Source organism: Carassius carassius, chromosome 44, assembly GCF_963082965.1.
Source record: "Carassius carassius chromosome 44, fCarCar2.1, whole genome shotgun sequence".
NCBI classification, from domain to species: domain Eukaryota; kingdom Metazoa; phylum Chordata; class Actinopteri; order Cypriniformes; family Cyprinidae; genus Carassius; species Carassius carassius.
Genome location: NC_081798.1, coordinates 15,190,874 through 15,218,798, shown reverse-complemented (window position 1 = coordinate 15,218,798; position 27,925 = coordinate 15,190,874). Strand labels below are relative to the sequence as shown.

At 37.0% G+C, this 27,925-nt stretch overlaps 1 protein-coding gene across 2 annotated transcripts in view; it reads left to right on the top strand.

Annotated features, from left to right (window-relative positions):
• Positions 1–21,099, top strand: part of sema3fb (sema domain, immunoglobulin domain (Ig), short basic domain, secreted, (semaphorin) 3Fb) — a 75,547-nt gene extending 54,448 nt beyond the window's left edge. For both annotated transcript variants that reach the window (XM_059537779.1, XM_059537778.1), the window contains 10 exons: positions 8,517–8,631; positions 12,391–12,460; positions 12,645–12,789; positions 13,047–13,269; positions 15,272–15,360; positions 15,921–15,962; positions 16,510–16,667; positions 17,367–17,434; positions 17,945–18,078; positions 19,321–21,099. In XM_059537779.1, the coding sequence (XP_059393762.1) occupies positions 8,517–8,631; positions 12,391–12,460; positions 12,645–12,789; positions 13,047–13,269; positions 15,272–15,360; positions 15,921–15,962; positions 16,510–16,667; positions 17,367–17,434; positions 17,945–18,078; positions 19,321–19,740 (1,464 nt within the window). In that variant the 3' untranslated portion in view covers positions 19,741–21,099. The remainder of the gene's footprint in view (positions 1–8,516; positions 8,632–12,390; positions 12,461–12,644; positions 12,790–13,046; positions 13,270–15,271; positions 15,361–15,920; positions 15,963–16,509; positions 16,668–17,366; positions 17,435–17,944; positions 18,079–19,320) is intronic.
• The last annotated feature ends 6,826 nt before the right edge of the window (positions 21,100–27,925 follow it).

Below are 27,925 nucleotides of genomic sequence, written 5' to 3'. Positions count from 1 at the left end.
CAAAGTTTGAGACATTCCATTCCGTTCAGCGTTTCTGAAAGAGATTCCAGCTACAGCCGAGAGCGAGCGAGCGTTTGTGGATACTTGACTGTGCCATTACTGTTTGCTTGCCGCTGACGTGCTGAAATCTACACATATTTGACCTCCCTGCTTACAATACATCTCTCTATCCATGTGACTCCTGAACCTGTGACCTTTTGACCTGTCAGGTCAGCCATTCTGTGAATGACAGTTTCTTCACCAAAGCATGCAGTGGAAAAGATGGCTTATTCATCAGCACCATAGCAATTTGTCCCAAGCGCGGAGCTTAACCACAAGATCTTAATGAAAATAGTGCCAGACCACAACTGCAAATTGAGCAGGGCAATGAAAGCAAACATGGAACAGCAGGCTTGAACTACAGGGGTAAACTCAGGGGTTTGTGGTGCATCTTCTTGGCCTTAATGTAAGCTTGTGGGTGTGTTCATGTTTAGCTGTACTTGGAAGGATAAATTCTGAAAAGTTCTTTACAAACGTTGTTAAATCATACAAAACTCTTTTAAAACGTTTACATTTTTTATTTATTTATTTATTTTTAAACTAAAATGTATGGAAGCAAAATAATGACTTTTGTCTTTGAAACAAAAAAGCATGCTGAATAGCACTAACTGAAAAATAATGCATTGAATTAACAGTACTTGCATTTTAATGCCTTGAATTTCCAGGGCTTGCATTGTTAGGTCCTGAAATTTTATATAGTTGTTCATTTTAGCTGTGAATATTTCAATTAAAAATATTTCACACACCTTTTCATAATTAAAAAATCAATAATTCATATTCATGTTCCAGAATTCACTTCCAAAATATTAAATCGGTTAAAAATACGATGTATAATCAGAATCAGAATCAGAATGAGCTTTATTGCCAGGTATGTTCACACATACGAGGAATTTGTTTTCGTGACAGAGCTCCGCAGTGCAACATAACAGCGACAGAACAAAAAACACAATAAGGAATAAAAATACAAAAAAAATACAAATAGGTGGGTAAGGATTGACAATATACAAATTGACAATGTATGGCAGGTATATTAAAAAGAGCATTTATGTATGTACATGTATATTATGTGGAAAAATTGTAACTGTACGCTAAGTATGTGTGTTTGGATAAATAAGTGTATGTGTATATAAATATAAATATAAGTAGTATAGTGTGTTCCATGTATGTACATGTATATTATGTGCAAAAGATTTACGTGTACGCTAAGTATGTGTGTTGGATAAAAAGTGTAGTGTATATAAATATAAATAGTGTAGTGTGTCCCACAGTTATTATCAGCTGTTCATAAGATGGATTGCCTGAGGGAAGAAACTGTTCCTGTGTCTGGTCGTTCTGGTGCTCAGTGCTCTGTAGCGTCGACCAGATGGCAACAGTTCGAAGAGGGAGTGTGCTGGATGTGAGGGGTCCAGAGTGATTTTAACAGCCCTTTTGCTCACTCTGGATAAGTACAGTTCTTGAATAGATGGGAGGGTTGTACCGATAATTCGCTCAGCAGTCCGGACTACCCTCTGTAGTCTTCTGAGGTCCGATTTAGAAGCTGAGCTGAACCAGACAGTTACTGAAGTGCAGAGGATGGATTCGATGATGGTGGAGTAGAACTGTTTCAGCAGATCCTGTGGCAGGTTAAACTTCCTCAGCTGGCGAAGGAAGTACAACCTCTGCTGGGCCTTTTTCACAATGGAGTCAATGTGAATGTCCCACTTCAGGTCCTGAGAGATAGTGGTGCCCAGGAACCTGAATGACTCCACTGCAGTCACAGTGCTGTTCATGATGGTGAGTGGGGGGAGTGCAGGGGGGTTTCTCCTGAAGTCCACGATCATCTCCACTGTTTTGAGCGTGTTAAGCTCCAGGTTGTTGAGACTGCACCAGACAGCCAGCTCTTTAACCTCCTGTCTGTAAGCAGACTCGTCACCGTCCTGAATGAGGCCGATGAGTGTGGTGTCATTTGCAAACTTCAGGAGCTTGACAGAGGGGTCCTTAGATGTGCAGTCATTAGTGTACAGGGAGAAGAGCAGTGGGGAGAGAACACAGCCCTGGGGAGCTCCGGTGCTGATTGTACTAGTGCTGGATGTGTATTTTCCCAGCCTCACTAGCTGCTGCCTGTCTGTCAGGAAGCTGTTGATCCACTGACAGACGGAGGTGGGCACGGAGAGCTGAGAAACCGGTGAAATATCGGGAGATGTGTGTTGCCGAATATCCAGCAATTCGTCCCTGGTGAAACTGATTGCAGGAATATAACTAAAGACAGGACAAACTAACAAAAACACAAAAACAACTGCAGAGCACGTCACGGAGGCAGCCATCCTGTATCGGCGCCACTCAGAGTGCGATAATATTCAATAATATTCAACAGGAAAATTTCGGTCCATTTTATTTCACTTTCCAAATTCGCTTCCACAAATTCAGTGGTTAAAATTCGGCAGATAATTCGCCCTTTCACATCCGGGAGCTGCAGGAATAGCAGTAGAGCACAGAGGCATGATCTCTATCTACTGTCAGTCGCTCACCAACAGGTGGTGCAAGCGGCTGTTAAATAAGGCCAAAGCAACAGGTGGATTAAGTAATACAGTTACAAAAACTGATCTGCAGAAATTAAGCAAGCGCTAAGTAGAAGTTTTGATTATTGGGGCATGTGGAAAAGCTGATTGTGCGTATGTTTATTTCAACCTCTTTTCTGTTACCAAGTAAGCAGCATTCAAAGGAGATTATAATGGTGTTTTACCCAACGCTGAATTACAGAACTAACATTACATCTAAGGAAGACACATATTGCTTTCGGTTGTTTAGTTTGCCTAACTTTGTGTCATGGCTTGTGCGTCGCTGTGCTGTAATACTGGGGATCCCCTCACGTCACACTCCAGGATTCCCCAATGACGAGTAACGCTTCTCAGTCAATTAATACTGTGATATAAGACCTCAGATCTCAGAATAGATTTTATTGAGGATTATGCAAACTATATACAGGCAAGCAAATGGGATCAAAAAGAATCCAATGCGCTGCATTTTCTTTATAATTGATTTCCATTACCACTGGTCTATAAAGTCGACAGTCACACAAAGATATCAATACCATGATTAGTTTTAACAATATGCAACCAATTTATATTAACATAAAAAATGAGTTAAAAACAATCTAGGTATATTCTGAAAATGTAAACTGAAGAAATTATTGACGTGCTACCGCACCCAAGGGACCGTCTGACAATTCCACTGACTGGGTTAAAAGGTCCAATGTGTTTTAATTAAAATTTTAAATAACACAGTCAAATTCTTAATCTTGTATTTCTCATAGTGATTTTCTACAGGTGAGATTTTGCCAATACCTCCCTTCATATATTTACAGTATACAATCATTTACATATTAAAGATCCCTGGAAAGGGTTTTCATGTTCCAACAGTTGTAGTACATTGCTAGATACAAGACTGACTTACTAGGGATGGGCGTTTTCCACAAATATCACATTCGACTATTTGAGCTCACAAAAAAAAAAAGAATATTCGAATATTCGTTTATTTAAATTAAGTTTAATGAGTCAGACATTTTTCAGCAACATTTGTTTTCGTCATTTTGAACAAGCTTACACACAATAAGCTTGAACATTACACATCGTGTTTTGTAGCTGAAAACCTTTAGCAATGCGTGCAAACAAATAAAAGTACAGATTAAAAGCAAAAAAATAATAATAAGTGAACAAAGAAAAAATGTAAAGCAGCCTGCAGCAATTAGGCTATTGTACACTTAACTTTTAAACTGTCAGCAAATCTTTTTTTCTTTTTTTCTATTCTTTCAAATGTTCTTGTTAAGAAATACGGGCATGTAAACATGATTGGGGGAAAGTCGGCTCCTTAGTCTGTTAACAATAAGGCCAGCCGCGGAGAAAACGCGCTCTGATGGCACAGACGTTGTCGGGACTCACAAATAACGGTGTGCTAAGCGAATCAGTTTTGTGAAGCGCTTCGTGTTTTCGTTTCACCACTGAATGGGATCCGGTGGAATACATGGAATACATGGCTCCAGCAAGAACTGTTCCCACTCGTCTCGGCTGGACTCTCTGTAATCATCGCTGAAGTACTGGCTCAGCCTTTTCCAGCCTTTTCCTACGAGTTGTTATTGCATCCTCTTCATCGTTGTTGACGGCGGCTGCATCCGCACCACTTGCATCAAGGTAAATGTTCTGATAATGTTCAAATAAAGTTTTTTTTCTTAATTCTCTCATGTTTTCATCGAGAAACCTGAAATGTTTGTGCCGAGGGTCTAGGGCAGACGCGAAAAGAGGAGTTTTCACTGTATTCTCCAAGTTAGCGGTGTTTATTCGTTGCATGAGAGATGCTGCAACAATGTTCTTGAATTCGGTCACTTTCTATGATTCTCCACGGCATATTTGAAGTACTGTAGAAGACCGCAGTTCTTAGGGGGCGTTCACTTATCGGGTCTTTTGCATGCTCAAGTTCGTTATTTCCAATGTAGGCGCGCGGTATGCGCGCTCATAATGGAAGCGACGCGGTCGCGATGCGCACGCGGTGCGACGCGCCCGTTTTTTCCAGGCGCGTCCAAACAGCATCGAGTTAAAAACATCTCAACTTTCAGAATGCCGCAAACGCACCGCAGGTCATGTGACAAGAACTAAACATTCAGCTTCATCCTTTCCCGTAACAACGTTGAAAGCTCAGCCAAGATGAAGGAACTGCTGAACATAGCTGTATATGGATTGCCTTATACATGGAATATTATATATGGAAAGCGATTTTTTTGTGCTGCAAATCCATTTATCCTTTGCTGAAATTTCCGCGTCTTCATGGAGAGAGCGCGTCATTGTTGCTTAGCCTCAGGAGCGCTTCTGCCCGAGCACTTTGGAAAAAAGGAGAAAGCGGCGCACATAGCCTTTTCCACGCGTTATTAGGCGCGATATGTGAATGGCCCCTTATTCATTCATTAATTATTTTTTAAATAAATTAAATAAATTATTTTATATATATAACATGCACTTTTTCTTGTTCCGTAACTTGCGTTCATATCCACATCTGTCTGTATATAGTTTGCATCATCAGTAAGATGTGAGTTTGTCTTTAAATCGCTGTCACTGTTAGTGCGGTGAGCCAAGTGTTTTCTTTTCTTTAACAGATTTCTGAGGGAAACCGCGTGAAACCTTGAGCGTTCGTTCATATTTTACATCTGCTTAACTGTCTATATAGTTTGCATAATCATCAATAAAATGTATTCTGAGATCTGAGGTCTTATATCACAGTATTATTTGACTGAGAAGCATTACTCGTCATTGGGGAATCCTGGAGTGTGACGTGAGGGGATCCCCAGTATTACAGCAAAGCGACGCACAAGCCATGACACAAAGTTAGGCAAACTAAACAACCGAAAGCAATATGTGTCTTCCTTAGATGTAATGTTAGTTCTGTAATTCAGCGTTGGGTAAAACACCATTATAATCTCCTTTGAATGCTGCTTATTTGGTAACAGAAAAGAGGTTGAAATAAACATACGCGCAATCAGCTTTTCCACATGCCCCGATAATCAAAACTTCTACTTAGCGCTTGCTTAATTTCTGCAGATCAGTTTTTGTAAGTGTATTACTTAATCCACCTGTTGCTTTGGCCTTATTTAACAGCCGCTTGCACCACCTGTTGGTGAGCGACTGACAGTAGATAGAGATCATGCCTCTGTGCTCTACTGCTATTCCTGCAGCTCCCGGATGTGAAAGGGCGAATTATCTGCCGAATTTTAACCTTTGAATTTGTGGAAGCGAATTTGGAAAGTGAAATAAAATGGACCGAAATTTGCCTGTTGAATATTATACATCGTATTTTTTAACCGATTTAATATTTTGGAAGTGAATTCTGGAACGTGAATATGAATTATTGATTTTTTTATTATGAAAAAGTGTGTGAAATATTTTTAATTGAAATATTCACAGCTTAAACGAACAACTATATTACATTTCAGGACCTAAAGATGCAAGCCCTGGAAATACAAGGCATTAAAATGCAAGTACTGTTAATTCAATGCATTATTTTTTCAGATAGTGCTATTCGGCATGCTTTTTTGTTTCAAAGACATAAGTCATTATTTTACTTCCATAAAAATGTAGTATGTATAGAGTTTGGATAATGGCTAGTTTATGTTTTAAAGATGTTTTCAAATTTGTTTTACAATGTCAAGTTTCAAAATGGGCAAAAAAGCATCATAATTAGTCCATATAAGTGAGCTACATAATAAATGATTTGCAGCCTTATAGTAGTCATTTTAACTCAATATTTTTGGATTAAGGTTATTGTAAACCGTTTAATAAAACAACCATAGTCGATGGCAGGAACCACCATTCAGAAGTTTGGAGTCAGATTTTTTTTAAAGAAATTTTCAGAAAAATACAGTAGAAGAAAAAGTAATATCGTCTGATATTATTGCAATGTAAAGTCATTGGTTTCTTTTTAAATATATATTCAAATTTAATTTATTCATATGATGGCACAGTAAATGTTTTAGCAGCCATTATCAGTAATAAATATTGTGATGATTAATATTTTTGTGAAAGCCATGATACATTTTTCAGGGTTTCTTTGAAGAACAGAAAGTCAAAACAGAAATTATTTGAAACACTTTTTTCTTAATATCATTTTTACTGTCACTTTTGATGGATTTAGTGCATTCTTGCAGAGAGAGAGAAAAAATAATATATATATGTTTATTTATTTATTTTTTATTTTTATTTTTGTTTTTTGTGAATGTTAGCATATATACAGTGCAAAAGTTTTGTGTGTCTTCATGAATGGGTTTGTGCTTGTGTATTTTTTGTAACATGCATGTGTTCATAGAGCTGTTTCACATGTGGAACTACATGGTGGTATATGACATTGCATGTGTGTTTGTGTGGGTGGTAGGATTTTTGTGTTTATCTGCTTTCTGTTTTGTGTTTACGGGTATGTTTATATGAGTGCGTGGTCGTGCAGCCCCCCCAGGTCTTTGTTTATGAGTCGGGGTCATGTGGTGACCTATCAGGCAAACACACCCCTGTGCTCAGGACTTTATGGATCACACTCTGGAGAACCAGCCATTCTGCATCTCACATCTCAACCCATCTGGTCACCATCCACCCTCTCTCACAAAGATCTTTAGCTTCTATTAATAACAATGAGTCATGCGATCAAAGATGAAACACGCAGAGAGAGCCTGGGGTACTCTCTGATCATTCATATCATATATACAGTTTGTCGTATAATTCATTTAGCTGCATCTGTACTGAGGTAGTTCACACAAAAATGGAAATTTCTTCATTTACTCATGTCATTCTTCAATAAGTATGACTTGCTTTTTTCTGGGGAGCACAAAGGGTGATTTTGAATTAATGTCATTTAGGACTTGGAATGTCAAGCTCCAAAATGGTATACAAAATGAAATTAATTGTGGATTTTCCTTTATCGTTCCATTAAATTCCAAGTTTGCTGACGTCATACAAAATGTAAGCTGTCGATGAAAATGAAAATATTAGTCATAGCTCTACTTTGCATGGTCTGGAGAGAAGTAGCAAATCCAGATTGTGAATTAATTGCTCTTTTGATCTTTTATGTGAATTAGTCTGAATGATTCGTTCACAGATAGGACTGATTCAAGGCTGGATTCACAAAACATTCTTAAGAATAACATTCTCCCTGACTTCTTTTTTCTTATTATTTTGTAACTTTAGAATGTCATTAAGAATATTTTCTATTCCCAAAAACATTTCTTAAAGACAAAAGTTAAGAATATGAATGCCTGAAAAAAAAAGTTGTTCCTGAAAATCGGTAAAAAAATTAATAAATAAAAACTCTGAAAGTTATGTTAACCTTCAACTTGTCTTAAAGGGATAGTTTACCCAAAAATGAAAATTCTACCACAATTTACTCACCGTTAGGTTCTTCCAAACCTGTATGAGTTTCTTTTTTCTGTTGAACACATAAGACAGTATTTTTTAGAATAAAGGTAGCAAAACGGTTGATGCCGCCCATTGACTTCCATAGTATGGAAAAAATATATTTTTTCTTTTTATTTTTATTTTTCTTGTTTGTTCAACCGAAGAAAGAAACCTTATACAGGGTTAAAACAAATTTAATGGTGAGTAAATGATAAGGCATTTTCATTTTTGGGTGAACTACTGTACCCCTTTACAGATAAATTCTCCCCTAAAGGTAAAGGGTGAAACTTCCCTTCCTACCTCCAAACAAGTAGGTTGTAATTGAAGTCCGTTGATAAATCAGGATTCCTCAACCACCTCTCCCTGAAATTTGGCCGGGCATCAGACAAGATGAGTGTGTTTTGTGAATCAGACGAGACACTATTTGCAATCTTGTCTTCTCACAGCTAACTTTTCCTGACTGTTTGTTCCTCTCTTTCCCGCTGCGGAGGGGCTTGCCATGAATTAAATGCAGCTATTCCGCCCCTCTTTGATTTTGACTCAAACCGATGGCTCTCAACATGTGTGTGTTTACAGAATGATGACGGTGGTCACTGCTGCTTGGTCAACAAGTGGAGCACCTTCCTGAAAGCCCGTCTAATCTGCTCGGTCCCAGGAGCTGATGGAATTGAAACACATTTCGATGAGCTCAGTAAGTCTCCATTTCTGTCTTACTTTGTTCATCTCCAACAGATAAAGTCGTGAGTTGAAAGGCCCCATCTCTGCTCTTAAAGTGGTTTGCTTTGGACGGTGTCCAGTCAAGGATCACTTTAGCTGTGTGTGAATGAGAAAGATCCTCTTCTGGTTAGTCAGGTTTCAGTGGCCCTGTCCAATGTCTCCCACACCCTACTACAAAACCACATGCAAAGCCTCCATCCACCCACAACATCCTGGATCCCCTAACGGGGGCCTCCAGGTCTTCATTTACTCTGGGCCAGGTGACGTACCTCGCCCTCCCTGCCATATGGCACAAGATTCCCCCTCTACGTCCATATGCTGAGTGGGATAATGGCTTATTCAAAGCCATATTACAGAAATCCACCCTCTTTTTCTGAACAAAAGGCTCTTTTGAGAAGGCTGAAGGTGTGGGAGATGTGCCATAAGCTGTGGAGAGACTTGAAGGGAGTTCGGATGATGTCTAGAGAGAAGACCATGCCCTGTGGACGGATCAGGTGGACCGACAGGAATGCCGGGTCCACTAAGGGTCTCTCTCGCTCTTACAGTCATTTCCAGACTAATTGGCCCCAGTGATGTAGGGAAACTATGGACTATGATCATGCTGGAATTTATTGCTGTTGCTCATATTAATAGAGCAGTTTTGGGCTCCAGAGCACAGTCCCTTAACACTTATAAACACGTTTGGCTCTTTATTAGTGGGGAGGATGTTTACACAGGCTAATGGAAAGGTGAGGATATACTGTAGGTGTGTGTGTTAAAGGAGGGCTATCAAGGCATTTTTAATAAGGCAATAAAGCTGTAGTTCATTGTGAGTTTTGGCAGTCTAGAAATGAACAGGATTAAGCTTTTATTATAATACAGATGGAGTTTAAGTACACTGTGTCAGTAGTATTCAGAATGATCATAATTAGTCAAGTCAAGTCACCTTTATTTATATAGCGCTTTTAACAATACAGAATGTGTCAAAGCACTTTACAGTATTAAATAGGAAAATAGTGTGGCAATAATGCAAAATGACAATAATAAACACTAAAGTCAGTTCATCATTGAATTTAGTGATGTCATCATCCAGCTTAGTTCAGTTTAAATAGTGTCTGTGCAATCAAGTCGACGATATCGCTGGAAATGAAGTGTCCACAACTAAGCAAGCCAGAGGCGACAGCGTCAGTGAACCAAAACTCCATTGGTGACAGAATGGAGAAAAAACCTTGGGAGAAACCAGGTTCAGTTGGGGGGCCAGTTCTCCTCTGGTTCCAATCCAGGCTGCAGCAAAGTCAGATTGTGCAGAGGACTCATCTGTTTCCTGTGGTCTTGTCCCGGTGAACGTCTAGGAGACAAGGATCTGTCTCTGTGGCTCATCTAGATGTCTTGGTCTCCGCTAACATTAGGGCTGTGGAGGTCCTCTCTAGGTGCACAATCTGTGCTGGATACGTACTGGATCCGGGTGACTGCAGTGACCATCTGATCTGGATACAGACTGGATCTGGTGGCTACAGTGAGCTCGGAATAAGAAAGAAACAGACTAATATTAGTTTAGATGCCATTCTTCTAACGATGTAGCAAGTACATAGTGTGTCATTTCGTTGAAGTGTTTCCAGTTCCGGTTGTCCTAATTAATCAAGCCTAAAATCCTTTAATGGATTTGAACACTAAAAACGTGTTAGTGTGTTATGTGTAAGCCAGGTTAAAGAGATTGATCTAGATTTAATTCTAGATTTTGATCTAGATTTAAACTGACGAGAGTGTGTCTGCCTTCCGAACAGTGTTAGGTAGGTTACTCCAGAGATTTGGTACTAAATAGGAAAATGATCTGTCGCCCGCAGTTGATTTTGATATTCTAGGTATTATCAAATTGCTAGAGTTTTGAGAACGCAGCGGAAGTGGAGGACTATAATGCAATATGAGTTTGTTCAAATACAGAGGTGCTAAACCACTCATGGCTTTATAACTAATAAGCAATATTTTAAAATGTATATAATGTTTGATAGGGAGCCAGTGCAGTGTTGACAGAACCGGGCTAATATGGTCATACTTCCTGGTTCTAGTAAGAACTCTAGCTGCTGCATTTTGGACTAACTGGAGTTTGTTTGTTAAGCATGCAGATTAACCACCCAGTTAAGCATTACAATAATCTAACCTTGAGGTAATGTTTCAGCATTTGACATTGAGAGCACTGGTGGAAAAATGCAGTTTTACAAATGCTAGAAACGTGCATTTCAAAGGAAAGGAATTACACATTTACATTCTTTGGAAATTAGATCTCATATATACACCACAATTTCAAAGTTTGGGGTCAAAAATTATTATTTTATTTGACAGAATGATACAGTAAAAACAGTAATTATTGAGAAATATTATTGCAATTTAAAGTAGCTGTTATGCCTGATTCATGAGTACACAGTCTATATTGTCATAATTCTCCATCATAATTAATTTTTCTCTGTAAGTTCACATGGGTGGGAAAAAAATAATGTTGACCATTAGTATCATAGCATTAGTTTTAGCAATCTAATGAATTCTTGATCAAACTTATCAAATACCATCTTATATTATTATCTGTTGTAGATTGTTGCACTTTGAAGTAGGTCACAAAACTTGTTAATAAATGCTGTTATATGTTTTTAATGACATTTTCTGCCTTTTCTGTTCAGTATTATTGACAATAATTGTGCAGATTTTGAGCTGCTGTGCTCATTTAAATGGCTTTGCATTTAAGTGAATTCGAACAGTTGGAAGGTGTTAAGAATTTGGCAGATTCATCCCAAATGACCAAATGTTTGCAAAAAAAAAAATGCTGTGTCATTTTAAAAGTATGTGTTCATCGTTGTTGAAGATGTACGCCATTAACTGCAGTTCTCCTGTTGAGAAGGACAAAGGGAGAGGAAATTTGCCTCAGGTTGCCAAATACATTGGCACGGGTAAAAGAGAATCCTTAAAGTGTTAATAGCTGAAAGCATAAGAAAAATAAGGGGATGGAAATAAGGGGATGGAGCATGTTGCAAACTGAACTCGAACCTGCATCTCGAACATGAACTCCTCATGTGTATATGGAACATGTGCATTAACTATTACACACTGTCTTCTGCATTTTTTCATTCATAAGATCATGAGTTTCTAGCACTGTGTATGAGATATGAATGAATTTTCAGTTGTCTTATAAGCCCATGTCTTTCATCCATATACACATGATGCTTCACCTGCTCTATACATACAGCTATGCTCAGATATAATAGTTGGCAGGATGTGTGTGTGAGGCAATAGGAGCCATATGCTTTGCTATTCTCATCCTTATTATCCTATGAGTTCTCCCTGAGGAGCACTTCAGCAGTCCTTAAACACACTCACTTATATCCTCACACACACAAACACTCATATGCACACATAAGTGTTTATGCAAGCCAGCACAGCAAGTTTCATAATAGCGATAACATGCAATGTCTTTTCTCTGAAAACTGTCTCCTTCACAATATTTACTGTCCAGTTTATTTATCCAACTGCTGTCTCTATTTTTAAAATGTTAAAAGCAATTCATGTGTTTTGTAGATTGCAGTGTTGCTATTGTTAAAAAGTTCTCATTACTTCAGACGGGTGAGTTAAATGCAGTGAGAAACTTTGAGTCACAGGAAGGTTGTCCCAAGATTCATTAAATGCACTTGATTTATGCACTGCAAATATTAACAAAGTGTTCTCCAGCTTTGTCACTGCAATGTTCCTCTGTGTTTGTGTCTTTTAGGGGATGTGTACATACAGCCCACGCAGGACACTAAAAATCCCGTCATCTATGGGGTCTTCTCTGTGTCTGGGTGAGTTTGAATATACTAGACATGGTCTTCCTCCATCTGGAAGCTGTAGAAAACACTGGAAGTCTTGTTTAGCATGGGCAGTTGTCCACTGCATTTGCATCTACTTTTTTTTCTGTACACTTTTAAATAGCCTGCATTATGTATTAATAGCTTTATAACAAAAACTGTCATATTTTCCCCCCAGCTCTGTTTTTAAAGGCTCAGCGGTCTGCGTCTACTCCATGGCGGACATTCGGATGGTGTTCAATGGACCTTTTGCCCACAAAGAAGGTCCTAATTATCAGTGGGTGGCCTACACTGGAAAAATCCCCTACCCTCGTCCAGGAACAGTGAGTTTCACCCTCTTATGAACCAGACTACCAATAATAAGATGAATTATTGGCATACTGATTTAGAAATATTAATCTCAACCCACTGTTAAAAAAAAAACAAGCTTGAACTTTACCAAGCTTCAAACCAAGCTGAAAGTACAAATTGTAAGTGGGGTTTAGCCTTTAGATCTACCCATTTGGAAGTTAGGTTCTGTATTAGGAGAATACAGAGATCTCATTGGCTAAGGTTGGTCCCCTTTACCCATTTTTGCTAGTGTCCTGGTGGGACTTTCACCCCTAACATGAAGTCCACGAAAGACTACCCTGACGAGGTCATCAACTTCATGCGGAACCATCCCACCATGTACAATGCTGTGTATCCGGTGCACAGGCGCCCCCTGGTGGTCAGGACCAACGTGGACTATGAGTTCACCACCATCACTGTGGACCAGGTGACTGCAGCCGATGGCAACTATGAAGTGCTCTTCCTGGGTACAGGTGAGTTTGGAAAATAGCCTGCTTTTTACATATACATATATATATTTTTTCATATAAACTCATCATGTTATATGCTATAAAATATGAAATATATACATTATTTTCAGTTTAGTTGAGTTTTCATTTAAAAAACTTTATAGTTACTGTATATAAAAATATATATATATTTATTTCAAGTTCACGTTGAATTATAAAGCACATTTAAAAACAACAAGCGTTGTACCAAAGTGCTGTACAATTAATACACATAATTAAACACGGAAGTGAGAACATTATCTTCTTTTATTGTTAGTTTTAATTATAGCTTTAGCATTTTTCGGGCTACCAAGTTAAGGCGATAGTTAGTATTATTTAAAAATGTTTAACAGCATTAAATTTCTCTATACAATATGGTGTTGTTGCTATCTAATGCCTTTTTTGTACTAAAAAAAAAAAAACAGGCCCCACTTTATATTAGGTGGCATTAACTGCTACGTACTTACATTTAAATTATTAATTTGATACAATGGAATTATTGTGTTTGCACGTTTTTACATTGTACTTGTATTTAAAAAATACCTGCTTGTAATTACGTCTGTAATTAATTTCTGTAATTATATTTATAGTTTCAATGTTGAACCATCCATTACACCTTAATCCACCCTTAAACCTACCCATACCACCAAACATTTATTCATTCATTTCATTTAGATGACGCTTTTATCCAAAGCGACTTACAATTGCTAATTGCTAAGAGGTCACATGCCTCTGGAGCAACTAGGGGTTAAGTGTCTTGCTCAGGGACACATTGGTGTCTCACAGTGGATTCGAACCCGGGTCTCTCACACCAAAGGCATGTGTATTATCCACTGCACCAACACCACCCCGAAACCTGTCCCTAACCTACCCGTATCCCACCTCAATAGCACCAATTGTGTTTTGAAATACATTATGAACAATAAGTACATAAGTACTTATTTTATTATGTATTTACAGTTAATGGGGTTAGGTACAGTAACTGTAATCTTGCCTTTTCTTTAAACCTTTGTCAAAACACTGAAACTGCTGCAAGATAAATGGACATACAAAAGTCAGTTTAATTCATCCTCAAATGTACTGTACATTTATCAGAGGAGGTGAAAGCATCTGACTCTACTTAGATGGATGTTAAACACACACACACGCACACACACACACACACACACAAAAGGTTTTGTGTTTCCAGCTTTTTGTTCTCAATATAAATGCTGTGAATGCAGCACCTTAAAGCTGCAGGGTCACTCTATATGAATCGATCAGCCTACAACAGCTGATCTGCCTAACTCTCATCTCCTTTTCAAACTTTCTTTTAACCTTAAAGAGTCAGAATGACACCATTCTTTGGTCTTGTCGTGCTGTAGGATAACTCTTTATGTCTGCTTTTCTTGCTTGGTGAGTCTGAGAGTCTAATGGGCTTTTAAATCAACTCTGCGCGGCCCATTGCACCTACAAGCACTCACAGGAGCATCCCTGGCTTTCAGCTGGCGTCGCTCGCATGCATTCAAAGCTCAGGTTAGATGTATTGCTCCGGTTGCAATAAATCTCCGGTGACGTGCACGGAGGAATGCAACGGCATGCTTAAATCAAACAAGCGTTTCACTAGTACACAGCCACTGAAATACCTCTGCTTTGAAGTAGAGACAGAGCCTGACAGGGTACAGCCGAGCTGAAAGATGAGTGTGCCATGAAAAGCAGTGAAAACAAAAGACAAAAGAGGGATTTTTGAAGGAAGGGATGATGTGTGGAAAATGTGAAGGGTCTACACGGTAGATGGGAGGGAAAGAAAGAGTACCTCGAGTGTTTCTGTACTCAGTGAAAGATAATAATCATGATTTTATCAAAGACAAAAAGCTTGGAAAATGGAATAGATACAAAGTTGGCAGAGGAATGTCATGGTACTTTGAATGTTTTGGGACTTGTTGTAAAATGGAAGTACACTTAGAAAGAGGCAGTTTAATCTAACTGTCTTTCTTTTGGCCTACAGACAGAGGTACAGTGCAGAAGGTGATTGTCCTGCCCAGAGATGACCTGCAGACAGAGGAACTGGTGTTAGAGGAAGTGGAGGTCTTTAAGGTGAGATCTGTGCCCTGGATCTCCTGTTCTACACTAACTTATTAATATTATACAGCTCTTTGGAATAAATGACCTTGATTTATAGTTTCATCTCATCAAGGCTGCATTTATTTGATACAAAATACAGTAAAAACAACAATATTGTTAAATATTTTGACAATTTACAATAGCCGTTTTGTTTTAATAAATTTTTACAATACAATACAGTTTATTCTTGTGATGGTAAAGCTGTATTCTCAGCATCTTTAATTCAGTCTCCAGTGTCACTTGTTCCTTCAGAAATGATTATAATATTCCGATTTTCTGCTCAAGGCACATTTTTATTATTATTATCAATGTTGGAAAAAGTTGTGCTGTTTAATATTTTTGTGGAAAATGTAATTTTTATTTATAGAAAATAGAAAGTATATTTTATTTATATAACAGTCTTTACTGTAACTTTCAATACATTCAAAGCATCTTTGCTAAATTATAGTAATAATTTCTTTCAAAACAGATCTCACTGACACCAAACCTTTGCGCACTTTTTAATTAAGTCATGCACAATCTTTCACTCCCAGGTCCCTACTCCTATCACAACTATGAAGATTTCTTCAAAACGGGTAAGAATTTGCTGTACACTAAACCTCATAACATGGTACACACACACTGACTGGAGGAATACCCAAACCCATGAAGCGGTAACAATAAACCCACTGAAGATAGATGTGCAGGTGCTATCCTTCTCTGTAATCTATAAGCTTTAATATGGGGATAACAATTTTACAGATGCATGGAGATAAAATGTTAAATTTAATTTGTGGTTTATTCTTTCATCATGATTGGGATTGTTGGCAGATGTGGCATGACATCATTACTAGGCTGTAATTTAAACCCTAGTCCTCCCAAAAAAGCTGATTTAAAACAGCTGATCCTAAAAACAGAAATGTCAATTGTCTAAATGCTCCATTATCATAACAGGCTTAAATTTGCAGTTCAAAACCTACACAGGCCTGCACAGTCACATGTGGTTTTCTTCTTTCCAAAGAGATTGGAAAATAGAAAATGTTGTACCTTGACATTTTAGGTTATACATTATACATCTAAAGGCAGAAAAAAAAGAAAAAAGATTGTCACTCTGCATAACAACATGTTTTGATTTTGCTGCAGCAACAACTATATGTGGCGTCTCCGGTTGGGGTGACTCATCTGGCCCTGCACAGGTGTGACGTCTATGGCGAGGTCTGTGCAGACTGCTGTTTGGCCCGGGACCCTTATTGTGCCTGGGATGGCAAGTCCTGCTCTCGGTACTCGGCCTCACAGAAGAGGTAAATGTGCCAAAGCGCTTCAAACCAAATGACACTGAAACACAGTGATAGTCAGCATCTTTACATACACCACATTTATGTACAGTAACATTCAGGTGGTGAGAACATTTGGTTTTAAAATGCCATAGTGGTTAGTCCATTAGACACAGATTTGAATCTGAATCTCATTTGGCTCTTTTTATTAACATTGATAGGAAATAATGAAATACACATTAATAAGACCCAAAACCTCACGAAACAAAAGTAATTCCAAAATTACACATCAAAGATCATATTCCAGTCATGTGCATTCATGAGAATTAGAGTCTTATTTATGGTCACAGCCTCCTAATTTCTGGAAGTTTTGTTCATTAGATGTTGCAACTGAAGATGTTTTGCTTTCATGCAGTCATTTGCATTAGTCATATTGGGCAGTTTCAGGGGAAACTACAGTTTTGATTTAAAAGCATCTGCTAAACACATACATTTTAATTTATCCCAAAGTGTTTGAAAAAAACAGGTGTCCTGATTGATCTGAACTTTACACTTGTTCTGTCTGCCAGCTTTCATCCTGGCTGACCGTCATATCTTAAGTGTGTTGAAACTGAGCATTTGAATAATCTAATCAGATGAGCTGTCTACTTAAATTTTCCTTCAGTTATATACTTGCAGTCAGTTAGTCAATACATTTCTTATTTCGTCATATTGGCTTCCTTTCAGACGCAGCCGGCGACAGGATGTGAAATATGGGAATCCCATACGGCAGTGCAGAGGATACAATTCCAACAGTAAGCTACTAGTCTGACTTTACTACAATTAATATTTGTAAATATATACATTACATTTATTATGTATAATATCAATAAATAGATTTAGCTCTGCCTGTTTTTTTATTCTAATATAAATGTGTTTGTCTAATGCATATTTTGAATGCACAACTAATTCATTGATAAATCATTCAAATCACACATAATAGTTGTTTTTATCACATGACACATTTATCAGCATCAAGTTTGTGAATTCAGTTTTATACCTTTTCATTTATTTTGTGAATTTTTTTTATATAACTTAATCGTTTATGTAAAATAGTTGTCCTTTCTTTATAAAACCTCAATGAGCTGTTAACAGAAAGGATCATTCTGCTCTGATCTGAACTTTTTATTTACATTACTGTAGTTTGACTGACACCAGTCTCACATTCTACTGACTCTGCTCTAATAGTTCATGGCCAGCTCTCATTCTCGCTCCAATGCTGTGCTGATGTGAATGAGAAATGACATGTTGTTGTTGTTGTCCAGCCAATAAGAACACTTTAGAGACGGTGCAGTATGGGGTGGAGGGCAGCAGCACGTTTTTGGAGTGCCAGGCCAGATCGCCACATGCAGCTATCAAATGGCACCTCCACCGAGACAACAGTGACAGGAGGAGAGAGGTAAAAACACATAATTACATGCTGTATATATATATATATATATATATATATACATATACATATACATACAAAGCAAATGGTATAGATTCAGTATCATCCTTTTTAGACACACTGGATGCCAATAATATGAAAGATGACAGTATGAAAGAGACTACCGTATTTTCCGGATTATAAGTCGCACTTTTTTTCATAGTTTGGCTGGTCCTGCGACTTATAGTCAGGTGCGACTTATTTATCAAAATTAATTTGACATGAACCAAGAGAAATGAACCAAGAGAAAACATTACCGTCTCCAGCCGCCAGAGGACGCGCTATGCTGCTCAGTGCTCCTGCATAGAGCGCCCCCTTGCGGCTGTAGACGGTAATGTTTTCTCTTTGTTCTTGGTTCTAAATAAATGCGACTGATAGTCCAATGCGACTTATGTTTTTTTCCTCATCATGACGGATTTTTGGACTGATGCAACTTATATTCAGGTGCGACTTATAATCCGAAAAATGCGGTATGTGGAAAAAGTGGATTTAAATTGTTTAATTAAATAAATTAACTGTAAAAATTTAAAATGTATATTTATTTTCAAATATTTGAATAATTACATTTTACGTATAGTATAATTACCAAAGTATTACATTTATAGTATAAAATGGTGTTTTTAATATAAAATATTGTACATATACAATTATAATTTTCATGTAATTAAACTCTCTCTTTCTCTACAGATATATGCATAATGTATGTTATAAAGGAAATAAAATAATAATAAAATAATAATAATAAATATAAATACTTTGTATAATATTTAAAATATATTATTTAATATATAATATTAAATATAATTGTATATATAATTATTATATAATTTGTTACAATTTATATATATTATATAAATATTAGATTATATTACAATAATATAATCACAGTATATAGTAAAAATGAAGTCATTTAATATTTATAATTCTATAATTCAATGTATAATTGATATAATTTACAAATATGTTTGTAATGTTGTTTAATTGCATTAAAAAAAAAAATATATATATATATATATATATATATAGTATCTGTAAATCTGCATGGAAAATGCATCTAGTTATTAGCCATATCATAAAGATAACTATTGCTTATTGGTATCGGCCAACCATCATTTCCATATGGAACAGTAATAGATCAATAAGCAGTCCCAATGACACCTCCAAAGTTCATTGCTTTATTACTCATGGCTGTTTGTGTGTGTGTTACTTCAGGTCCGTACCGACGAGCGCGTGTTAAAGACAGATCAAGGCTTGCTACTACGTTCCCTCCAGTCCTCCGACTCTGGCATCTACGTCTGCACAGCCACAGAGAAGAACTTCAAGCACACTTTGGTGAAACTTCAGCTGGTGGTCTTGACCAGCCAGGCCGTCAACAACATCCTGGTGGAATCAGGCAGTCCTGTGACATCTTCTCTCCAGTCCAGCCCCTGGACCCCCAGCGCCGGACAATACAAAGACCTTCTGACCATCCTCAGTCAGCCTGAGATGGGCCTCATAAACCAGTACTGCCAAGACTATTGGCAATATGGAGACTCTCTGACGGGAGTAATCAAGGCCAAAGACCTCAAAGAGCTGAAGGAACAGAAGAAACCGAGGAATCGCAGACATCATGGGGACCAGGAGGAGACATGAGGAGATTTCCTCCCCCCGGCCTTATAGAAAAGACTTATAAAAGAGGAAAACCTGTAAAAAAAAAAAAAAACAACAACTTCCATAAAATGAAACCAAACTTTGCAAGCAACAAATGGAATTCCCTTTTACACATAAAGATGATATCATACACAGTATTTATTGTAGGTTGTATATAGTACCATTCTGTGGATTTCTTTGTACTTAAATAGAAAAATCAATGCTCTTTGTGTATAAGTACCTAACGGGAATATATTATTGTTATATTATTTTTATTGTCACAACTTCAAACAAAACAAAAAAAATCTCCAATTTCCATTTTCGGGGCATTGACGACTCGTATAAATTGACGTAAATTCAAAGACTATGAACTATGTTGAACTTGAGGGGTATGAGTATGGAAAGAGCGAACGGGGATGAATCTTCCCCCTTGGACTCTTCACATGGAAAGACATTCAGAAAAGGCAGGGCTGGAGACGCTGACATCATAATACACCTCACCACTAGTCCCACCCCTAAGTGCATTCTGGTCCCTCATTGGTTCCAATGATACACCAGCTCATATTGTCTTCCTAATGTCACTCTGTATGCACAACGCATCTGTTTCATTGCACAAATGTTTGTAAGGTAATCAAGTTTCATGGAACAATTTTTTTTGTGACTGTTTTGACAAATGTAAAACAGCTGCTGAGGGCTCTTAGTAAGCTATTATTGTTTTAATGCCACTTTTGAAAAGACTAAAAGCACAAACCAACTCGCACCATGATGATGTCATGAATGCACAAATGGGAAAGCACCTCCAGGTCATATTTCACCTATTAAAAAAAGTAAAAAAAGCCATTCTTTTAAATTATTATTTCCATATAAAGTGAGCAAATTCCCCCCTATGTTTTAATGTTCTTATACTAATTTTCTCATTATGGTGAAAAAAAAAAAAATAATATATATATATATATATATATATATATATATATATATGATATTATGATAATTATATTTAAAGAGGGAAATGTCACAATGCAAAACTGGTGACATGAGACTCGCTTTAGCAACAATTATATATAATTAGATTCCATTTTAGTTTGGGGTGAAATATGATCTGGGATTGTTTTGTGAGATTCAGCTAATTATGGCACATAGCCTAAATATGAATTTAAATAAACTGGTGTAGGCTACAATATTATAAAAGACACATCCTGATATATGACAAAACCTACATTCATTTTCAAAATGTGTTCACACTGTATAGTGCATTTTATCACAGTTTTAAACTACTCTAGGTCTTGGGAAGCTGGCTTTTCATTGTGTGCATGATTTATGTAGTGGTATTGTGATTACGAAATTAAAGATAGCTATGCTGCAGTTCTTTCTGTTCACATATTTTTATGGTCAGGTCGGGTTGGACAGAAGGCTACAGGCAAAACAGAGGGCAACTATTCACCTTAAAATGTTGACTAACTGTTTCCTCAACAGTTGATGGTATTGTTACTGTTCCTACAAAAGCACCACATGATCCCAAATCCACTATGAAGCAGTGTCTTGCAGCGAGAGAAAATAGTTGTACAATTTTTGGTATTTTTAAGTTGTGTCTTTAGAAATGTTTGTGTTTTTATTTTGTCATCAGTTTGAGACTAAATGCACAGGTGATGTTACTGTGATAATTGTGTAAAGTATTTTCTTTCCCCTCTTGCCGTTGCTAACTAATAAATTAAAGCTCTATATTTTATAGTAATTCAGCTGGCCATTTTTTTTTTCTTCATCAGCTGATACTTTGATCTCGGACTCGGGGGAGGTTTTTTTTTTTTTTTTTTGGTGGAAGAATCCTGGGCTGACAGGACTGAGGATGGATTTGCTGGTATGTTTGAGAAAGTAAAGCTTTCCAAAAATGAAAAAAATAAATAAATAAATAAATAAATAAAATATATAGATAGATAGATAGATAGATAGATAGATAGATAGATAGATAGATAGATAGATAGATACAGTATATATCTGTCATTTTCCAACCCTTAGGTCATTCCAAACCTGCATTACTTTTTTTCTTAAATGCAAAAATTAAAAAGTTAAGCATATAAGTAATGACCAGAAACTGGCAAGGTCCAGATTGCGCTGTAACAGTGATATATAATATCATGTACGCATAGACATCAAAGAGGGTTTGAGCACCTGCCTTTTTTCTTCCTCAAGAGAAAGTAAAAAAGTCCAGTGGTGATGAACAACAGACAGGTTCCCAACCCTGGTACTGAAGGCATCAAACACACCTGATTCAGGTCATCAGCTCATTAGTAGAGATTCCAATACCTGAAATTGGTTTGTCAGAGAAAGGAGACATATTGCCTATTCAAGAGAGAGAGAGAGAGAGTGAAAGGGAAATTGCGTGTATTCGCGTCTGTGCGTTTATCTTTTTAGAGTGATTACTTAAAGAAAAATAGTCAGATAAGTGTAAAATAGAATTGGGATTGGGCCTTAGTTGTCTTGCTAACATCCATGACTCAAGAGAGAGTTACCATGTAAGTTAGCAGGGTAGACCAGTGTGCGTTCTTTTATGGCATGATTCAGTTTATTAAAGCTGCAGTCCTTAAGTTTTGCCTCTTCGTCGCCATCTCTGTTAGAAAACCTGCAATTGCAACTGTTTGCAGAATTATCTTCCTTGCGTGGGTTGTGCGTTAGCACGGTTCCAGCAAGGATGAATCTAATGTTTTGATGAGTATATGTGGATATTTACTGTACTTCACAATCACAGATTCTAGCCTACGTCTTGTAATATATGACTCAAATAAGAATTTTCACCAGCTATTGTCATCTGAACAAGTATCAAGTCTGCCACATTTGTTCTGACTGAGGAAAAAAGCATTACAATAAATCGTGCTACTAATGGTGATTTAATCTAATGATTGATTAGCATAGAGATGGCCCTGCTCAAAGTATCAAATGACATTTTAACTTCAGTTGACTCTGGTGACTGTGATTTTAATTTTACTAGATCTAAGTGCAGCATTAGATACTATTGATCACAATATCCTTATTACTTATTTAAAAAGACTGTGGGTATCTGAGACATAGCTCTTGAGTGGTTCAGATCATTTCTTTTTAATAGGACCTTTTCAGTTAATATCAGTCAATCTTATTCTAAATCTGCTCCATTGAATTGTGGTGTTCCCCAAGGTTCAATTCTTGGTCCAGTCTTGTTCTTACTGTATATGCTGCCCTTGGGTTCTATTTTTCAAAAGCATGGAGTTTCCTTTCATTGTTTTGCCGATGATACTCTACTATGATACGATGATACTACTAAATTGTTTGCATGAAGTTAAACTTTGGATGTCAGATCTATAAATCTAAATGCAAGTAAGACCAAGGTAATTTGATTTGAAAACTCTGAGTTTCAAGTTCTTTTCTGATTTGGATTTGAACTTGACTCCTTTCCGTAAATCAGTATTTAAAAATCTTGGGGTTCAGTTTGATGTCTCTCTGAAATATGATAAACAGATCAATTTGGTGGTTAAGTCTTGTTATTTTCATTTGAGATTACTAGCTAGGTAAAACCATTTCTGTCAACCAGAAATTTTCAAAAGCTTATTCATGCCATTATTTTCGTATGACTGGATTACTATAATTCTTTATATGCAGGTGTGAGCCAATCGCTGTTAACTTGCTTACAACTAGTGCAGAATGCTGCTGCTAGATTATTGATAGGTGTTCATAAACACCAGCATATAACACCTTTTTTTTAGCTACTCTACATTGGCTTCCAGTTCACTAAAGAGTCGATTTTAAACTACTTATCTTAGTATATCAATCTGGCACCCTCTTATTTAACTGATCTATTACATGTATACAAACCTCAAAGGAATCTAAGGTCATCAAACCAGATGATTTTAGACATCCCTATGGCAAGATTAAAGCTGAGTGGTGATCGGGCATTTTCAGTGGTGTCCCCTATGTGCTGGAATAGCTTGCCTTTATATCTTAGACTTTTACCTACATTGGGTTCTTTAAAAAATAATTTAATTGGAGTTAGCCTTTGGTTCCACTCATTGACTTAAAAAAAAGTGTCTCTCCTTTTTTTCTATGATGTTTGTTTTACTTGCTTTTTATTACTCTTTTTCTTCCTGTGATGTTGGTGAGGATGTTGGTTTCTTCCTATGATGCTTTTGTACAGCACATTGGTCAACACAGTGTTGTTTTAATTGTGCTCTATAAATAATTAAAATAATAAAGAAAGAAAGAAAGAAAGAAAGAAAGAAAGAAAGAAAGAAAGAAAGAAAGAAAGAAAGAAAGAAAGAAAGAAAGAAAGAAAGAAAGAGAAAGACCAGCAACTAATGGTTGCCCGTTCCTTCCAAATTAATTTTGTCTGAGTTTCCAGTAAAATATCTAAAAATCCCTAAAACAAGATAAATTCATGAGAAATAACACTGCATAAGATATTATTACTTTTTTTTTAGATCATTTACCTTTAAGGATTTACTTTAAGAATTTTCTTTGTGTATTTAGCCTTTTTTATTGTGCAGTGTATGTTTCACTTGTGATTGTTGTATAGCTAATAATAATAATAGTAATAAATATAAAATCTGCTTAAGTGTTGAGAAAAAAAGTTGCATAGCCTATTCATTTCTCTTTTTAATAAAAAATAAAAATAAAAATTCCCCAATACTTTGGTTTGCTGGTGCAAATGTCATAATCAGCACAAAACGTGTATAGTCCGATTTTTCTAACTACTGCACGCATATGCATGCTCAGCTCGCACTTGCGCCTTTGTGTTTTTTTATGCATAAAGTCATTGTTTTACAGCTGAAAAAGAGTCAGATGAGACAGCAACTACAATACGTTGTTTGAAATGATTAAAATATATTCGCAACACTAGTTAAAACGAATCAAACCAGTGAATGCTAATACCTTGTAAAGAGAAATCGCACAGATAAGAATGAAACTATGATATTTTGATTCTGAGTAAAGAAAAAATGTCAAAATTGAACATTCTGCTGTTACCATCATTTGTGAAGTCATCAATAAAGATGAGAGTGCAAGGATGCCCATGCCATGACTCAACCTCCACCATGCTTTACAGATGAGGTTGTATGTTATGGATCATAAGCAGTTCCTTTTTGCCTCCACACTTTTGCTTTCCCATCAGTTCGATAAAGGTAAATCTAAAGGTCTTTGCACACTGAATCTGAAATTGTTGTCCAAAATTTTTGCACGTTAAAAAATAAATTCGACCCTGATGTTGTGTCAATTACACACTGCCTCCGAAACTCCCGTAGGATCAGTTTAAATGTTCTGCATTCGCATCCAGTAGCAATCATTTAGATAGGAAAGGATGATGAATATGAAAAAAATTGGACTCTGTGTTCAAGGACATTTAGTCTTATCTGTCCATATCTGTCAGACCTCTACTGGCATATGATGTGGTACTCTTGATAATGGTGGTGGACAGTGACATAGAAGAGAAGAATTGTTGAATAAAGTTTTCTTTGCGCACAAACGGTATTCTTGTATATTCGTAACATTACAGATGAACCACTGATGTCACAAGGACTATTTTAACCATGTCCTTTCTATTTTTCTGAGTCTGGGAACATTTCAGTTACATTGCTCTCTATGGAGGGTCAGAAAGCTCTCGGATTTCATCAAAAATATCTTAATTTGGGTTCCCAAGATGGAACAACATGAGACAGAATTATTGACTGAATTTTCATTATTGGGTGAACTATCCTTTTAGGTAAAATATGTGTGTTGAAATGTCAGCGCTTTGTTGTAGTTTTCTCAGTGGCTTTACTTGTGCCTGCAGTTACTAAACATCATTCCCAGTGAGGACATACAGCACTTCTGCCGGTCACTGCATTGTTGTTGTTCTCTGGGCACAGTGGGCATCATCACGGGCATCTCATTCAGGCAAAATCGGATCTCATCATCACTAGCCTCTTTTGTCCCATTTGTGTCCCCCAACACACAAACCTCTGTCTCTGTCTTATCTGATAGCTCCCATCATTCCCTGTGTCTGGTGTCTCAGTGCCAGTGGTGGGCACAGTCGTCGCAGTGACTGGCTGTTCTCACCCACCGGGGTGATGGATGATTATCGGAGTGAATAGCTGAACACACTGAGGATAGAACGGCTCAGAATGCTTATCTCCTGACCCATCTCAGAGGGGGAAGGGGTGCCATCCTTTCAACATGCCATCATAGGCTGTCATTATTATGGAAAGGCCTCTATTCATGCTTACAAAGTCTTTTGTTCACTGTTTAAAAACCTCTTTATCAGTCTGACATGAAAGCTCCAGAATAACTTTTATCGCTTATGTTTTGCCCAAGCAGATGTTTTTAAAAAGTGTAGCACTCTGGAAAGAAATGAACACATGGAATAACACTTTTTAAGTAACCTGATAAGTCTTGAAGGACATTAGGAGAGACGTTTGCTGGTATTATCAGGTTCCGAGATCAGTGACTCAGAGGAAGAGATTCCTGGCAGTGCTATTATAGCATTCAGAATAGGGTAAATCAAGTACAGGACGTCACATTTGTAAAGTCTGTGGTCTGGACAGGAACTTAGTAGGCCAGTACAGACTCAATTTGATGTCATTAGAAACATCCTTTAAAGTGGGTTAGATGCTGATGATAAATGTGGATTCATTTTCAGACTTTGAGGTTAAGTGATGCATTGGGCAGAGGATAAAATGTTCTCACATCTAATTACAAGAAGAGAGAGAAGTCATTTCCTTATTGTCTGGTTGATAATCTTTAAATATTTATTTACTAAATGACGTAATTATATGTGATGTACTAAATGATGTGAACCAGCAGAGGGCAAGCTTTACTAAGCCCCTAAGATGTTTGCTTTCTGTTGCACTGCAAAGGAGTTGGCAAACTGCTATTAATGGGTTCTATATTTTTAAGTTTGTTGTCTTAGAATAAAAACAGAGGGAATATTAATCTAAAACTCATTATTAATTAAAATTGTGAGTGAGGATTGAGTGACCCTAACCATATCTATCTATCTATCTATCTATCTATCTATCTATCTATCTATCTATCTATCTATCTATCTATCTATCTATCTATCTATCTATCTATCTATCTATCTATCTATCTATCTATCTATCTATCCATCCATCCATCCATCCATCCATCCATCCATCCATCCATCCATCCATGTCTGTCTGTCTGTCTGTCTGTCTGTCTGCCTGTCTAACGCATACTGTTGCAGATTGTTTAACTGTTGCATTAACTGTTATACCTAATTAGGAAGTATACAGGGCCAGATAATATTTTGGTTAAATGGAAAATATGGCTCATTTTCACTTCATATAGATATAGATAGATAGATAGATAGATAGATAGATAGATAGATAGATAGATAGATAGACAGACAGACAGACAGACAGACAGACAGACAGACAGACAGACAGACAGACAGACAGACAGACAGATAGATAGATAGATAGATAGATAGATAGATAGATAGATAGATAGATAGATAGATAGATAGATAGATAGATAGATAGATAGATAGATAGATAGATAGATAGATAGATAGATAGATAGAGACCCAGACTTGCACTGTTGCATGTAATATCTGGAATTGATTAATATTTTGCCTTTCATTGTAACTTCACTTTCACATTCTCCCAATGCCATTTACAAAATCAAACAGTATTTATTCACTTCCTTTCACCCTTTTTCCCTCTAATATATCATGTCATCACAAATAGACGTTGAGAAGAACAGTGTCAACAAATAACTTCAGTTAAGGATGAGTCTGACACAACATTCCACCATGCCAAATAATTACTCTAAGACCCCATGTGCAGATGCTATTCCAAGATCGTTAATGTAACCGTCTACTTTTTAAAATAAGACATGGTCTTCTTACAGATTTTTGACAACATATCTAATTCTCAGTGTCTTACATTAAGAGTAGTTGTTGGCTCCATGGAGCATGTAACATGCAACATATAAAAATACGACAACTAATGGATGATCATTCAGGATGTGTTTATTTTGAAAGCATGAAAGTCAGTTGAAGAATACAGAGGTTAAAGTGAAGAGAGGCCAGTCCCCAGTGTATTCACAGGTTCACAGTCAACCACTCTGAGAAGAACATCAGAGAGAATGAGGAAATCAACAGACATCGAACACCAAAGGCAATAGTGAAGCACTGTTAATAAAAATTGCTTTTAATTGTTTAACACAG